The sequence below is a fragment of the Gymnoscopelus braueri genome (genome assembly GCF_963280865.1).
Source record: "Gymnoscopelus braueri genome assembly, chromosome: 13".
Taxonomy (NCBI): Eukaryota; Metazoa; Chordata; class Actinopteri; order Myctophiformes; family Myctophidae; genus Gymnoscopelus; species Gymnoscopelus braueri.
In genome coordinates, this window is record NC_137615.1 from 19,633,572 (window position 1) to 19,646,676 (window position 13,105).

Consider the following 13,105-nt stretch of genomic DNA (forward strand, 5'->3'; position numbering starts at 1 on the left):
GAGAGCCCGTACATAATTGTAACATCTTTGCCATGGGATAAGCCCTTTATATTTGAAATGTGTACGTTTATGTAGATGTACAGGCTAAAAAGGGAGAAAATGCAAACATTATGTTGAAGTTCATCCATGACTGTCATATAATATATGACAGTCATGTATCAGGGCTAGGGATATATATTCTCAAACATTTTAACTAAATTAACTACATTTATATGTATTTGGCCGCGTGCCAGGGACCCCCATATACAAGATTGATGTTTTCAAATGTTTTTCAATATTTTTTGAAAATAGCAGATCTGCAAGCTCACAACGATGAATGAATGCTAACAAATTGAATTCTTTATTAGCAATATAAAGAATATGTGACATATATATAAATAGGCCTAATATTTGCACAGCCTCACCAGGAAAGGCATCATATCTTTGTACAATATTTGGGGTGTTTAAATTAATGCTTACTATTCTATCGATTACTTTTTGGATTTATCAAATAATCGAGAAGTTGTTTTTTAAATATATTTTATATTTAACATTTTATATTTCAACAAATTGATTAACTTGAGCCCTATTTTTTACTTTGTTGCACAATGGTGTGGTGCAAAAATTGTGAAATGTGCCGATCTACAAGCTCACAATGCATCACATCACAATGCGTTGTGATTGTGAACATTTAGATCTGCAAAAACATTGCAGATCTACAAGCTCAAAACACCTCCATCACTGATGTTTTTTTGAAAGCACATTGAACTATCTTATGTGCTATACAAATAAAATTGCCTTGCCTTCAATGCCTTGCCATCTTGATGTGTTATCAGCTTGTAGATCAGCTATTTTAAAATTGCTGATACATATCAGGTTAAAGTGGTTGAACTGATATTGATGCTATATCAACTAATTTAGCTGTTGAGGTAGTAGATCAGCTATTTTCACCATATTTGAAGGGCTTAATTATAATTGATTAATTCATAATGTTGTATGTTTTCCCCTCCTAGAAATATAGTGTGAACAATATAATTTGTCTTTGAAATGTAGTGTAATGTAGAGTAAAAGTCACAACTATCCAAAAAATACAAATACTCCAGCAAAGTACAGATAGCTCAAACAAACATATATCCAGTGACTAAGTAACTAAGTACATGTACTCAAGTACTGTACTTAAGTACAATTTTGAGGTACTTTACTTTACTCTCTGAGGCAAATATTGTACTTTTATTCCACTACAATTATTTGAAAACTTTAGTCTTTAGTTACTACTTACTAGTTACTTATTACCACTTGTCTTCAGCCCTATCTACAAGCTCACAATGCGTCGCGATGCGATGCATTGTGAGCTAATAGATCGGCTATTTTCAAAATATTTTTACATCACAATAAATGTTATAGCCTACATTTAAAAACTACATTTTTATTCCAATACTTTTGTACTTTTACGCAAGTATTTGTTTTATTTCTACATTATTGCAGTATTGATACTTTTGTAAAAAATAATAATAATCCACCCAGTATATATCTATGTGATAGATAGCATATATATATATGTGCAGTTAGTTGAGCTGCACATGAGCGCAAGCTTCCATGGAACAGCAGCACGAGCATGAATGCTCGTGCTGCTGCCTGCTCCCAGTCAAGGAGAATATTGAAGGAGAGGTCAGATTCGTTGCGTTAAATAGCATCGGTCCATAGCATCACTGACGCCTAACTGAGAGGCAAACTGGAGACAGAAGACGTTTCTGACTGGGGCATCGGCTGTTTAGATACATACCTCAAATAAATTATATAGATATATAGTCATAGTGTGTATGTGCACATTATAGAGTAATACATTCTAGTAATAGAATACACACACACACACACACACACACACACACACACACACACACACACACACACACACACACACACACATATATATATATATATATATATATATATATATATATATATATATATATATATGGAAATATATTATATATATATATAAATTATATATATATAATATATTCAATACTTATTCAATACTTATTATTTATGTATTTGTATTTATAGTTTATTCATATGCTTGTCAATGTCCAGCTCTCTGCATTCCATCAAACTTCCTTCCGTCTTCAGTTTGCCAGTGCCTCCTATAACCTGTTATGTGTGACCTCTCCTTTTTCAATGTACTCCTTGGCTGCCTGCAGCCTAATCTCGCGTGGACAGAACCAGATGCCATTGGAGATAATGGAAGGGAAATGAAACCCAACGCGAGACTGAGCTGCAGCAGTGTTGCCCGGTCGGCTTATTATAAGCTACTTTGGGCTTCTTTTTCTGTAGTTGCTTGTAAAAATTGGTAGTTTGCGAGTTGCAGTCTTTTGGGATTGTTTCTAAAGTGTACTTGCTTATTTAGGCTTGCTTCCAATTTCTTTAAATGATTATTTAAACCAGTGGTTCTCAAATATTTTCATGAAAATGTTTTGTGTTGTTAGAACGTTTCAAAAACGTTCCAAATATTCCACATTTTATTGCAAGAGTTTTTTTTTAAATAGCTACAAGCATGGCTACAAGCTCACAACGCGTTGCACCATGACGCGTTGTGGGCTTGTAGATCGGCTATTTTCCAAATTTAGGTTTATAGCGCTTAGCGCTCATGTGACCTAAAGTTGCTCCTTTTGGGCTTGTTTTCCTAGAGCTGGCTGCTTATTTCTCTCACAAAATGTGGCAACACTGAGCTGCAGCCTACAACAGATTGTACACAATCATCATGGCGACCCAGGATGGTGGGTATATTGAGAAAATAGTTTTATTTCCTCCTTAACTATCGTAACATTGCGTGACACACATTTTTCGTTAAATGACAATGACGAAAATAGACACGGTGATATATTTTGTCCAATAATTGTGTGTGGGTTTAATGCCCGTAATAATTCTACACTCTGAACACATTCTCCCGTGCTGCTATCTGCTATACGGGGGCAACGTTAGCAACATGGCTAGGTTAGCAGAACATTAAGATAAAAGAACAAAACAACTATTTCTTTGGCTTGTCAGGCCGTCCTGTAACTCTGTGGTTTTCAACCCTTTTCTTATCCAGGTCAATTGTTTATTCGGCATTTGAGCCACGGACCACCATTTGATGAGATTTAGACTCTCAGACCCAAGACCTAGAATATTTTGTTGTCGTTGGATACGATTTTGTCCACAATTCCATGATGCATTGAAGTGGTACCAATAGGAGAGATGACAGGCAAACGTTGATCAAAATAACATTTATTTAATTAAGTAATGCGGATGTTTAACAATAATTTAACTCTTGAGAGCGTAAAATTTAACCAAATGGATCCATTTCGTTTCATTGTACAATCAAGAGTTAAAGATTTATAAAGGGTCCATTTGCTTAACTCTTCCATCATTTAGCTGGGGACCACCTGGAACCCCCCTCAGGACCACCGGTGGTCCCCGGACCACTGATTTAGAACCACTGCTTAATTATCCATCCAGTCGCATGTTAGTTGTGATGTGGCAGTTTCCAAAGTCATTGTTACTTGCCGTTATACTTGCGCTTTCGATTTTTCATCATTATGTCAGCGGTTCCTTGTAATGTAGCGTCATTTACACAAGAAAGCCACATCCAATATTACTTATAGGCAGCACAAGTAAACGTCAATGTTATGTTAACTATAACCTTAACTGACATACATAAGTATGTTACTTGGATTTGGTTCTTGAACAGACCTTGCCCAAAGGAAAGTACGCTATACATTACATTTTGGCAAGTAACTGGTTGTTGGTGGACTAGATATTCACTTGAGTGGACTGCTATAGATAAATATAGCTTATGCTGCCTATTGACAACCACCTGACCTGCTTGTAGCATTAATCAAATCCAACTATTGCACATTTGCACTTGTCACCTTTTGGGAGATCAGTTAAATTATCCCACAATCGTGTTTGGAAATTGGTGGCATTGGCATGTTTAATGCAACTGTGCGGCAGTGATCATAAGTGTGCCACACACAAGACCATTCAAGAATATTAATTTGCTAGGCATTGCGCCCAATATATGAGGCTGTCATCTAAACCATCCGGTCCAGACCACAGACTGGAGGAAATTCATTCTAAATTGAGTCTGGTACACGAATAGCAAGGATATCTTTATAATTTTAATAATCTACATTCTGCAATCAAGTTTTTTATCTTAACTGAATCCCAATTCAAATATGTACATATTCAAAATGTAGATCAATTACTTTGTTTAGAGTCTGGGAAATGGCTGTGACTTAAAATAGTGCACAGACTGGTCCCATGACTAGACCTGAGAATTATAATACTGTCTGTGTCCTCCTCCTAATGCTATATGTTAGGAGTCTAAGCAACTATCAGTGTCACAATCCGTTTTGCAGCGTTCGACTGCTTTTAGGGTCATGTCCTCAACTCATGGCCAAGCTGCCATGAGTTGTCAGGCATTGCCACCAGCCTTGAAGTGAAATCAACAGAACCCATTATTACATTCTGTTTGACAGTCTCTCGGTCCTGTAGAATTGTTCCAGTTCAAACAATTGAAGTCTTTTTACACATGAGTTCGTTTTGGGACCAGACTATTTGTTTAGCAATTTTTTGAATTTAAAAGGGCCTATTCATTACCAGCTTAATAGACTGGTAAATCCCACAACACAGTAATGAGTACCTCAACTAAAATGTCATAACATTTTTCAGGTTAGAACTTAGATTATCATTATTCCCTGTGAAGTACAGTTGAGTGGTTTTACGTAACACAAAAGAATACCATACGATTAGTAACATAATATAAATGTGTGCTCTGTGTAGTATTGTAGATAAAGAGTCACAGGCAGGCGACATAATGGCAGCGTATCACATTCTATCTGGTGCACCATTAGGGTGTGGTTGGCAGTTATAATGATAAAAGTTTCTGTGCTGTTTCAGGAAGTGAAGAAGTTATAATGGATGCTGAGGAAAAGCCAAATGAAGATGAACCACTACAGGAAAATGCTGACAAAGGGGACCCTGAAACTGTATCTCAAACAGATGGGGAAAACGCCACAACTCAGGACTCTAGTATTAGCAATGGAGATGACACAGATGATCAGGAGATGGTGGATCTGAAGATCATTTGGAACAAGATTAAATATGATCTCAAAATTCCCATCGATAGCACAGGAGCCCAACTGAAAGAGAAGATCCATTCACTCACCGGTATGAGCGGCTATAACACTATGTTCAAATTAAAATAGTATAATTTCTTTTAGAAAAAATACCCATTGCCACCTGTTTTTCCCGTTAGGTCTTCCACCATCAATGCAGAAAGTGATGTACAAGGGATTACTTCACGAAGAGAAGACACTACGTGAAATTAAAATTACCAATGGTGCAAAAATAATGGTGGTAGGATCTACAATAAACGATGTATTAGCTGTGAATACACCCAAAGAAGTCATGCAGCAGGAGGTGAAAGCTGAAGAAGACAAAAAAGAGCCTTTATGCAAACAAAAAGTAAGGTTTAGTGTTGTCTTGTGATAAACCATAAAATAGTTACTGGATTTTTGGAGTAATTGTGTTGAACTTGCATTTTTATTTCAGCAACACAGGAAGGTGTTGGACAAAGGTAAACCAGAAGACATAATGGCAGCAGTTAAAGGAACAAAGGTGAGAGCATATTTTCCCCATAATTGTATGTTTTTAAGTCTTATAATGTTGTCATTGTAACACAGATCTCTGAGATCTGATACCACAAGTAGATTTACAGTCTGTCAAATTTAATGTAGTAGACGCTATGAATAACCCTTTTGTCTGTCCTCTAATGACTAGCAAGAGCTCTCTCATTTGTTAAACAGGAACGCTTACCAGCAGTGCCTTTATCCGGAATGTTTAACAAATCCGGTGGAAAAGTTAGACTCACATTCAAACTGGAACAAGATCAGTTGTGGATTGGAACTAAGGGTGAGATGATGGTCAGCCTCATTTTCTTAACCTTATCGCAGAACAAAGATACTGATGTAAACGTGGTAGTCATCAATCCGTTTTCTTCTCCACAGAGAGAACGGAGAAGGTGCCGATGGCCTCCATAAAAAACGTAGTGACTGAACCCATTGAAGACCACGACGGCTATCACATGATGGTTGGTAACTTTTCTTACAGTTTACTATGTGTAAATGATAATTTGAGAAATACAGCAACACCCAAGAGAGAATATAAAAAATTGGCCAATCATTCAGTAAACAAGGTCAAGCATTTTTGAGCTGTGTGGCTCCTCACCTCGCTTGAACCCAGATTTCAAATCCTACAGTAAGAAGTTCAGACGTTGTGTACAACAACGTGTTAAACAAACCATAGCGTGGAAAATAAAGTCAAAGGTGTTCAGGGGAAAAATATAACGAATAGGAAAGTGCAAAAGCACTGTGAGGAATCACATGGATACATGTTTTGCCTGAAAGGCTTCTTCAGATATAGGGTGTTTATCAATGTGGTGTAATGTGTATGATAATCAATAATTGGCCTTCTTGACCTTTGACCACCAAATAGAATTATGTCAGATATTGAGTCTAGTATATGAAGTGTCATGGCCTTCTGTCGTGATTTCATGATATAGTATATTGAGTCATTCTGGAGAGATATGATACAAGCCTCAATAGTTTTGCTGTTGCTTCATGACTCAGCTAATCTAACTAATTATTTGCATATAAATTTAAGATAATACTAGGCTTTGGGTATAGCCATGAAATAGTACTGGGGACCTGGAAATGTTGTGGGTATTCAAATTCAGCGCACAAATCAAAGTGCACAAGAAATGTATAGTTGTATTGACTATTAACTAAGTCAAGAAAAGTACCTTTTTGTTAGGATTTGTATACTCTGTGTTATCTTGCTTAAATTGAGTCCCTGGTCGCCGTCTCTGCTACAGTGTGAGGTTTTCAAAATCTTGTCATACTTGTTTATCATCTGGTGCACTTTTTTTTTTGCAAGAGAGCAAGCATCGATTCCCTGCACAGTTCATTGTTCTTTACAATCCCATGCAGTAATGAACCTCAGAGACTACAATCAGTTACAGCTGAGCTAAACAGAGTGATACAAGACATAATTGGCTGTGTTATTTGGAGGGATGGTCAGCCACTGGTCTTACATAAAATACTGTAACTCAATTATTTTTTCCTGTCTTTGGGGGAGAAGCCATATAATCGTCAGTGTCTGTTACTGACTGACTCCCCATTGTTAAAACACATGCACCACAATCACTCCCTCATGCAGTGATTGCAAACAGCCAGCAATGTACAAGTCCAGTATCCCATTTCCTTGCTTTTCTGACAAACTCACACACAGAAATGTTTGCAGTCAGACAGTCATATGCAGGCATTTCATATATTTTACTTTTTTATAACAGACAAAAGGTTGGACTCTGGAATGCACTTATCTGGTCCTATTTTCTGATTAGTTTTTCCAATGGTGTCGGTAATTGTTCCCTTTTTATACCCTCAATAAATATATATATTATTGACCACTTTCAATCTGGAGTCCCTATTTTGGGCATGTCATAGGTGAGTCGCCAGAACAGTATGAAAAGAATAGCCTGCACTCCGAAGTCCTTCTGGTACTTTTTTATTAAAGTCACAGGCATACACGGACGCGCTTTGGCGTGGAGCCTTCCTCAGCGTGTAAAGGGTTGGAGTTAAGTCACCAGAACAGAATAGATAAGATCACAAATAAGAGGGAAGTCGGCCGGCTACAGAATATCCTGAGTGTGGTTGAACTAGCCTTGCATATAATTAAATTAATTTATTACTATTTGATATGCTTTCCTGTTTTTCTTTTTTTGCAGGCTTTTCAGCTGGGTCCAACAGAAGCCTCCCAGTATTGGGTCTACTGGGTTCCTACACAGTTTGTCGATGCAATCAAAGACACAGTCCTTGGAAAATGGCAGTATTTCTAATGTGCCTCTATTTTTGACAATGAAGAACTGGGATTGAGAAGAGGAGCCAATGACAAATGAAACTGGAGAAATAAAGGAGGCTTAAGGAACTTCTTGCTTATTAGAGAAGCAAACTGAAGGATGCCTGTGGACTAATCAATATTCTTTTGGGTTTAAAGTGCACTATGTGGCCACATCGTATTTCTCAACCCAGTTTATCATTCAAGGTTTTCAGCAAATACAAGAGAAAACAATGAAACAATTGTACAGAAATTGCTAACATGTTTCCTCAGTTATTCTTAAAGAAATAAAACTTATTTAAGGAAATTATGCAGTAGGACATTTTTTGTTTCATGATTTTTGCCTCATTAATGACCCACACCCATTAAAACCCCAAATAATAATTTGCTTACCCCCTTTCTTCCTTTTCATTCCATGTTTGTACCACCCCAATATTAATTAAATCATTTTGATTAATAATTTCTTCCTTGAGGGTTGGTTTAACTCGGAATGGTGTATTGATTTTGGAGCATATAGATCTTTTCTCAAAAGAATTTGGCTGATTTGATTTAATAATATACAAGATCGGTTCCTGATGGATCAAACCAAATTCATCCATGATTCCAATTGCCTACATACCGTCTGTAATGGCAGTTTGGCAAAGAGGTCCAGAAATGTATCCAGGATGGAGTCCATAGAGATGCGACCAAATCTGGTCTTCATGCGGGTAAAGGTGATTACACGAACATGTCTGTTTAGTGTTTATACATGCCATTGTCAAATTATAATTGGTTGTGTCATAAAGATGAAAGATAAAGATTTTCTAAATTGAACGTACAAAATTCAGTTGCACAGAATGCATAACATGTTACATCGAAACATTAACGTGAGAAACATAATCACTTGGGTAAAGGTGGTCACACATTGGTGCGTCATTATGCAAATAATAGACATACAACAAATGAACACAACTAGCTAAAAATCAGTTTATCAGGCACACACTTTTTATGTTTGTTTCCGTAAATTAATGTCATACTACAGTGTCACAAGATCGCAGATCTACAAGCTTGTAATGCATTTTGAGCTTGTAGATCTGCTATTTGTGAATTTGAATCCTAAAAAGTAACAGTTTTGGACATACTGCATGGCAGTTTGGGCTATGTATGAGGATTTCATCCGACAGCGACGATAATTATGATAAGTTGCGGATGTTTTTCAATTGAAATTATTTTAGAAATAGTGGATTTTTAGATCATAGTAAAATGATCCATGGATTAAAAGCCCTGATGTCAAAATTCTCATTCAGGCCGCTAGAAGAAAGTCAGTTCAAACTGTAAAGCCAATGGCATTCCCTCTGTAATAGTAGTTTGTTTATGTCTCTCCTATGTAGTACACAGGGCCGGACTGGGACCACAATTCAGCCCTGGCATTTTGGTCCGAACAGCCCACCGCCCCCCGCACCGTTTTGTCAACGGGGGGGTGGGGGGGGGGGGGCGTTTCACTGTTTTAACCCTATGTAAATTATGCCACTGCTGTAAAGCATCCCAGCCCAAACATTAACGTAACTAATGCCACGCGACCCTGAAATGACCGGAATAATCATAACACAGGAGCAAAAATATAAAAAAAAAAAAACATCTTTTTTTGGGGGGGGGGGGGGGGGGAGGTGGCCCAGCGGCCCACCGGTATGCAAAATGGCCAGTCCGCCCCTGACCGTAGGCCTAAAATGCAAGTAATACAAACATACTGTTCGCACGTCGTACATCTGGCTGGGGATCCATACTGCCACTTAGCAGTGTGCTGTGTGTGTTTCTTTCAGTGGTGGAAAGTAACTAAGTCCATTTACTTACGTACAATTTTGTATTTGTACTGAAGTACAAAGTATTTCCAATGTCCAATACTTTTACTTTTACTCCACAACATTTATTTGAAAACCTTAAGTTACTAGTTACTTTGTAGATTTTGATTATTATTACAAAACCTTCATTAACCACTTCAGCTCTGTATACCCATGCCATTTGAAAATAGCCGATCTACAAGCTCACAATGCATTGTGAGCTTGTAGATCTGCTATTTTCAAAAGATTTGTATACATTTGAAAACTTGAAATGGGACATTCTGCATAATGAGTACTTTTACTTTTGATACTTCAAGTACATTTTGATGCCAATACTTTTGTACTTTCACTCAAGTAAATGTTGAATTCCGGACTTTTACTTGTAACAGAATATTTTTACATTGCAGTATTGATACTTTTACTTTAGTAAATCAATTGAGTTCTTCTTTTTACCATAACAAACTGCAACACACATGAACACCATATTAGTGGAATTGGTGGAATACAAACTGTGACAGGACAAAACTGGACTGGACTGGACTGGACTGAAGCTGCAGTGGAGATTACCTTCCCCGGGTTCCTGTCGGCTTTACTGTCAAAGCCAGATAACAGATGTTACCAACATCAATACCAACCAAGTACAACCTGGCTCTATGGCAGTGGTTCTCAAACATTTTTGGCTCAGGGCACCCCTCTAAATAACGTTTTCAACCACGGCACCCATGAATTACATTGTTACTTTGCAGCACCTTACATTTATGTCTTATTAAGGTACGTAAATATGCAAACATTTTCCCCTAAAATACAGCATGTCACGAGGAAAACCTGAGAGAATATCATTCTGTTTCCATTAGGACAGATTGAAAATAACTTGACGTTTAACCACTTGAACCCCAGTATCCCTATTCTGGGGGGAACGTTCGCCAAAAATAGCCGATCTACAAGCTCACAACGTGTCGCGTTGCGACACGTTGTGAGCTTGTAGATCGGCTATTTTTGGCGAAGAGATTTTTGGTGTAGATTGAAAATTAATGCACCAAGTACATTGTAATAAGTATAGAGGGTCTCAGTGGTTAAACTGAAGTGATATTGATAAATTCCAAATGTTCTCAAAGTATCCTGCGGCACCCCTGGACTTGCATCACGGCACCCTAGGGTGCCAAGTTTGAGAAACCCTGCTCTATGGTACGACTACTTCATTTATACTCCATGTTTTATATCACCCATTGACAATCTGTTGCACATGATGGTAATGGCTGTGTTGCAGTATACAGGCCTTGTCCTGTATACTGCTAGCTAGACTGAGCTGGTTATTATAGTTGTCAGAGATTTACCAGCTCACGTATCATTTCAAGCACTACATTTTCGTTGTGAATATAAAGTTAAGACTTATTAGAGCATTTTCAGCCAATTGATCTCTATTATCTACAAGTACTATGTCTTGTGAAATGTGATATATAACCATAATGCCATTATAAACTACTACAAGTCGCACTGTTTCATCTGGAAGTGAGATTCCCCATTCTAGTGAATGCAGCAGCCTAGAGGGCGGAGCCAAAAGTAGAAGAAGAATAAAGTGTAGAGTACGGCCTTGGCCTTGCCCTTGGCCCCTTAATTAGGCTACATCTTAACATGAAAGAGCAACGATGTCGATAGTCACAGGGAAAGTGCAATAACAGATGATAGGCATACATGTTATAGCAACATAACTTCTATTAGCATACTGATCCAGATCTGTACTCTGAATAAGTGATTCTCAAACTTTTTCTTGTCCAGGACCCCCAAATTAATATGTACATATTATAATGATATTAACACATCGGGTGCCAGCATTTTGTTAAAATAGATTACTTTGAGTGCCAGAGATCGCACCGTTTGTAACGCTGTGCTGTTTATAGCTGTGGACTCCACGGCGAGCACCCACACGTAAACAATAGATGCGTGCACGACGATCGATGGTCCTGGCTAACACCTGGAACAATAACATCTCTCACGCGAGTCGCCATTACGGAGTGATCGGCCATCGAAAATGACTCGTTTTCCCCAATGTAAAAAGTTTCGGAGCTGCAGAGGTTTTCATCAAGGAGATAACGGGAGCGGACAGGGAGCCATGTTTTTTGGCACGGTGATGCATCTATCCCTTCCTTCTCAGAGTCACCGTGGGTGATTCCAGAGCGGCGCTAGCCCCCCCCCCCCCCTCCCTTGTGGAAAAAAACAAAAAAAACAAAAAGACTGATAACGTTTTTTACCGTGTTTGGCACCCGATGTGTTAAAATGAGCTGGCTGCCATCAGTCAGTTTAAATTTTCACCTATTCAGTGATGTCAAGTGCCCTCCCACCTCCTTAATCTTGCAGCTGCATTGCAAACAACAGCAAGCATGGTATGTTCACTATCCCATGAATACATTGTTGCTTTTAAGCTAACTCCAGACCAATCCTAGTCGGCCCGATTTTGGCCCGACTTGGCGTCGGGAAGCGTCGTCCAGTCGGTTAGGGGTCCGTCGGGGGGTCCGTCGGGACCTTTTCGGCCGACCCAGAGCCGACCGAACATGTTCAGCTTTTTAGCCGACTGGCAGAGCAGTGGCAGTGACAACAAAGGGCTGTCGGTGTTGCCAGATTATGTGAGAGAAACAAGCGACCATGTCTATGAAAACCTACATTCACTGTTTCTCGTTGTTGCTCCCAGAGAGAGAGAGAGATTGATTGATTTGACCTACTTTTGTGCAGTTTTGGTGCGCAACACAACCCTCGTTTAAGTGAATTGCTTTCACCTGCTGCTGCTGTGTGGAGCGCAGTGGTGGAAAAAGTACTCAAATGTTTTACTTAAGTAAAAGTATCAATACTGCAATGTAGAAGTACTCCGTTACAAGTAAAAGTCCCGAATTAAAAATGTACTTGAGTAAAAGTACAAAAGTATTGGTATCAAAATGTACTTAAAGTACCAAAAGTAAAAGTACTCAAATGTTTGAAAATAGCAGATCTACAAGCTCACAACGCGTCGCTTGTAGATCGGCTATTTTCAAATAGCCTAGGTATAAAATAGAGCTAAAGTGGTTACTGTATGTTTTATAATGTAATAATTTATATCTGCAAAGTAACTAATAACTAAAGTTTTCAAATAATTGTAGTGGAGTAAAAGTAGAATATTTTCCTCAGAGATGTATGGAGTAGAAGTAAAAGTACTGAAAATTAGAAATACTCCAGTAAAGTAAAAAATCCTCAAAAGTGTACTTAAGTACAGTACTTGAGTAAATGTACTTAGTTACTTTACACCACTGGCGGAGTGTGCGCTACAGGGCATATCTCCGCCAAGCCAGGGTGACCTACCCAGGCTCATGAAATTCATATGCAGGCATAGTAGCCAATTAGAA

General features: G+C 38.3%; 1 protein-coding gene across 1 annotated transcript; it reads left to right on the plus strand.

Moving 5' to 3' along the window:
* The first annotated feature begins 2,683 nt into the window (after positions 1–2,683).
* ubfd1 (ubiquitin family domain containing 1) lies at positions 2,684–8,363 on the plus strand. The gene is made up of 7 exons (XM_080446919.1): positions 2,684–2,756; positions 4,921–5,190; positions 5,279–5,487; positions 5,575–5,640; positions 5,829–5,934; positions 6,030–6,112; positions 7,808–8,363. The coding sequence occupies exons 1-7, from the start codon at positions 2,741–2,743 to the stop codon at positions 7,916–7,918; spliced, it is 861 nt and encodes a 286-aa protein (XP_080303045.1). The 5' UTR covers positions 2,684–2,740; the 3' UTR covers positions 7,919–8,363.
* Positions 8,364–13,105: the final 4,742 nt, after the last annotated feature.

Excerpts from the sequence above, each read along its gene's own strand:
- ubfd1 (XM_080446919.1), top strand. Across the intron at positions 5,488-5,574 it reads AGCCTTTATGCAAACAAAAA|CAACACAGGAAGGTGTTGGA; the intron begins GTAAGGTTTAGT and ends TTTTTATTTCAG. Across the intron at positions 5,641-5,828 it reads CAGCAGTTAAAGGAACAAAG|GAACGCTTACCAGCAGTGCC; the intron begins GTGAGAGCATAT and ends TTTGTTAAACAG.